Consider the following 3,636-nt stretch of genomic DNA (forward strand, 5'->3'; position numbering starts at 1 on the left):
ATTGCTAAGGCCTGAAAACGCAACTGTGATGAAACAGAAATGCCATTTTAAATCACTTGTCGTAGCTTGCTTCCAAAGTAACAAGAACAATGCAATTCGCAAGTATATTAATACAAATGGCCACAGTGCTGTGTTTTTGTGTCTAGTAATTTTCCTGTTCACCCCTCCCCCCCTGTTTTCTCTCCTTCCTCTTTGTTTGCTCGATCTGCTTGATCCTCTCCTCGGTGCCTTTAGTTCCTCCCAGCGACAGCTGCGGCTCTGTGATTGGCTGGTTGTGAGGAGAGGCGGAACTTGCTGGCTGTTTCTGCTGTTTTCCTGGTTTAAGTATCAGCTCTGCCGTCACCGTCAGTTTCGGTAACAGCCAGGCGGTGAAGACGACGGATACGGACGTCTCTTGAAAACGTTTTAAGCAGCTTGGCTGCTGCATACGTAGTTTTTTATTACACGTACAAACACGGAGATTATCCAACCCAGCGGAGGAGTTTTATAATTGTGTCCCTTGTAAAGGAAAAAAAAGGGAATACGGGGGATTTGTTGTGTCCTCTGTCCTTCCTGTTCAACCCTTTGTTTTTCCACTGCTGTGCTTGAGCAGGCGACCAGTAGCGCCCCCGCGCGAGCGAACCAAAAATAGCTTGAGGATAGGGAGCCAAACGAGCGGCCGAGCCTCTTGCTTCCCGAGCAACGTGGGCCCCCCCAGCTCATTTGTCCGATGCGGAGTGAGGATGAGTCCCGCTCTGGAAGCCCTTATGCAGGCCGACGGGACTCCATATCCCGGAAAAGGGGTGATGCTTGAGCCATTCGTGCACCAGGTGGGAGGCCACTCTTGTGTGCTACGATTTGGGGAACAAACAATATGCAAACCTCTCATCCCCCGGGAGCACCAGTTCTACAAGAGCCTCCCTCCCGAGATGAGGAAGTTCACCCCTCAGTATAAAGGTAAGACCCCCCCACACCCCAAATCAGCTGTAAGTGTCAAGCTATGTAAGCTGTTGTTCTGGCACATCCTAGTTTCAACCCTTTCGGTCTTTTCCTTATCTTTGTGCTAACGTTGTCGATATGCTAGTTGTAACCTTTAATAATAGGCCTACATTACAAAAAGATCGGTTATTATTTAGCTTTTGGTAAAGTGTGGTTGTGGATTGATGCAACGGCTCAAAGAACACGGCGTACACAACACACTGCAATGTGTTTAATTAGATTTCTAGATTTCTGTTGTCAGTGACCACATATTATGACTTGTGGACATTCTCATGTTGAAGCAATTTCCCCACAACCGGTTAAGTAGCATCCAGACTGAAGGCCTGTCTAGGACAAGTAGCCATGCCTTTCAGTGCCGTGCAAGGCTTTTATGACGCCTTCGGTTTCAGGATTAGATAGGTATATTTCCACAGAGGGATCAAAAATAAATGGGACATATCACCAGTGAAGTAATGCACAAGCCATTTGAGGAGCCATCCAGATCTGGTTTCAGGTCCGTCACATAAACATGGACACGAATACACATTTCCTCTACACACATGGAAATGGAATTGAATGTTCCTTTGGTTGTGTCCAGCTCTAGTCAGGCTATCACTAGACCAGGCTCAATCTTCCTGCAGGGCGAAATCAAATCGCCAGCAGATCGGTCTGGGTTTACACATCTCGTCCTGAAATACTGTAGGCCTGTCTGGCCCCTGAGCAATGCAGCATGGGACTATAAAAAGACCCAGGAGAAGGATTGTGGTTTTTGGAGAGAAGATGGTAGAGGACTTCTGGGGCTAATAAAACTATTCTTTTTTTATTTCACACAGTAAGAGTTATTTTGTTTTTAAAGAACATAGTCCATTCTTGTATCCATTAGCTTGGCTTGGAGATAAAGACATTTAAAAGGAAATGTCAGGGACACCTTGCAGTGGCTTGTAATCAGAAGAAATCCATAGATGTAGACAAGTTGGAGAGATACTTTTAAAGCCCTGAGACATCAGTAAAATGACAAGAACATTGTCTGTATTGGCTAAAAAGCATGAGGACTGTGTAGAGGATTTTAATTCCAAGATACGGACATAAAAGCCAGATAGACGAACCAGAACCTTTCGAACCTAAAAACACAATAGTCCATGAAAATGATCTACATCTCTTTCAAACCCCTGCTGTTATAATACGGCCAATTTATGATATTGGGCCAAGAAAACATTAATTGAGGCACCGGTTTCACAAATTCATGAGCCGTCCTTGTGAATAAAGTCAGAGTGACTCATAAGTTCCCACACTTTGAGTTGGTATGATGATGATGATAAAAATACATCTGAGTGGAAGACACAGTCCATAAGGTCAAACACCGGGCCTCCTGCAGGATGGTGATGTCAGTGCGCATGACAGGCCACACGCTGGAGAAAAAACTGATACTGGGTCCTCTGGCCCATCGTTTAACATGCAATAACACTCCAGTGCCTTTTAGGCATTGGCCCTGTTTGGTCAGGTTGGTCTCATAGTAAATGGCTATGGCTATTCACTGGCTGTTTTGTAATGTAAAGACTACTGCTACTTACGTTGTGGGGTGTAAAATGTATCCTGTATTGACTCGGATGCAGCGTCCATATCTTAGCCACTTTCTCTCTCAATCACTTTTCCCACAGCCACATCTCTCCTTCCTGTTTGTGCTTTATCTGTATCAGCTGCTGCAGCTGTGATGTTTATTCTGCCCCCCACCCCACCCCCACCCCCCACCCCAGCACACACAGGCCCTTTTAGGGACTTCTGCTAGGAGCTGAGGGTCTACAACTGCCTTTTTTGTGGGTTGTGTTTTAAATTAACATTGCCATTAAGGTACACTGTGTTTCTTTGATCGTTAAAAGAAGATTCTAGGAACAACTGTTCCAGCCCAAACCCCCCCATCCCCCCTCTGGATTGTTTTTGAGTTTGTAAAACTGTGGTTGATTTTCACCTCTTAACAAATTGCAAAGACATCTTCAAATGTTTTAATTTTATCATTTGAGGCCTGTCTTATGAAATTGTATGGATGTCGCTGAGTCATGGTAGTGTACTGCTTATCTGTAATGTGGTTGAGCAACCCTTCTCTGTTACTTATTTGGCCATTGTTTGATATATGTTTTTATATGTGGAAAGAGAGAACTGTACTTCATTTTCTCATGTCATTGCAGACTGCCTGAAACTCTGTATAATGACTTATTGTGTTTTTTATTCATGAGGATGCTTAGCAATTGCTCAATAAATGTCCTGCTCAGTTTGACACATTTCAGCCTTGTGTGGTATTTTGTCTCTTGTTAATGAGTCATATAAACACTGTTTTTGTTCTGACATATGGCGCTCTTCATAAAAATGATCTGTCTATTAAGGTTGTTGCTGCTTTCCACTTCAGTTTTTCTGCCACATCTATGTTGTCAACTTTGAAAAAGCGTGTTTGTGTGGAGATGTGAACATGCAAGTGGCTGTATGAATGTGAATCTTTGTCAACATGTGTGTTTTTTTGTTTGTTTGTTGTTGTTTTTTAAATGTGAATAAAAAAAGATCTGACAAGACAGGTTCTCAATAATTTGGATAAATGATTATCTAAGATGATACCCATTATTATAAATGATTACCATAATAGAATTTACTTTAGCGTTCAGTACTCATAACCAGTCTCTGGTGCACCCC

General features: G+C 43.2%; 1 protein-coding gene across 1 annotated transcript in view; it reads left to right on the forward strand.

The window, feature by feature from the left end:
* Nucleotides 1-326: 326 nt before the first annotated feature.
* The window catches only part of ip6k2b (inositol hexakisphosphate kinase 2b), a 6,025-nt gene continuing 2,715 nt past the window's right edge, over nt 327-3,636 (forward strand). The window contains exon 1 of the mRNA XM_034869841.1: nt 327-937. Coding sequence (XP_034725732.1) covers nt 723-937 — 215 coding nt within the window. The 5' untranslated portion in view covers nt 327-722. The remainder of the gene's footprint in view (nt 938-3,636) is intronic.

The sequence above is a fragment of the Etheostoma cragini genome, chromosome 4 (assembly GCF_013103735.1).
Source record: "Etheostoma cragini isolate CJK2018 chromosome 4, CSU_Ecrag_1.0, whole genome shotgun sequence".
NCBI classification, from domain to species: domain Eukaryota; kingdom Metazoa; phylum Chordata; class Actinopteri; order Perciformes; family Percidae; genus Etheostoma; species Etheostoma cragini.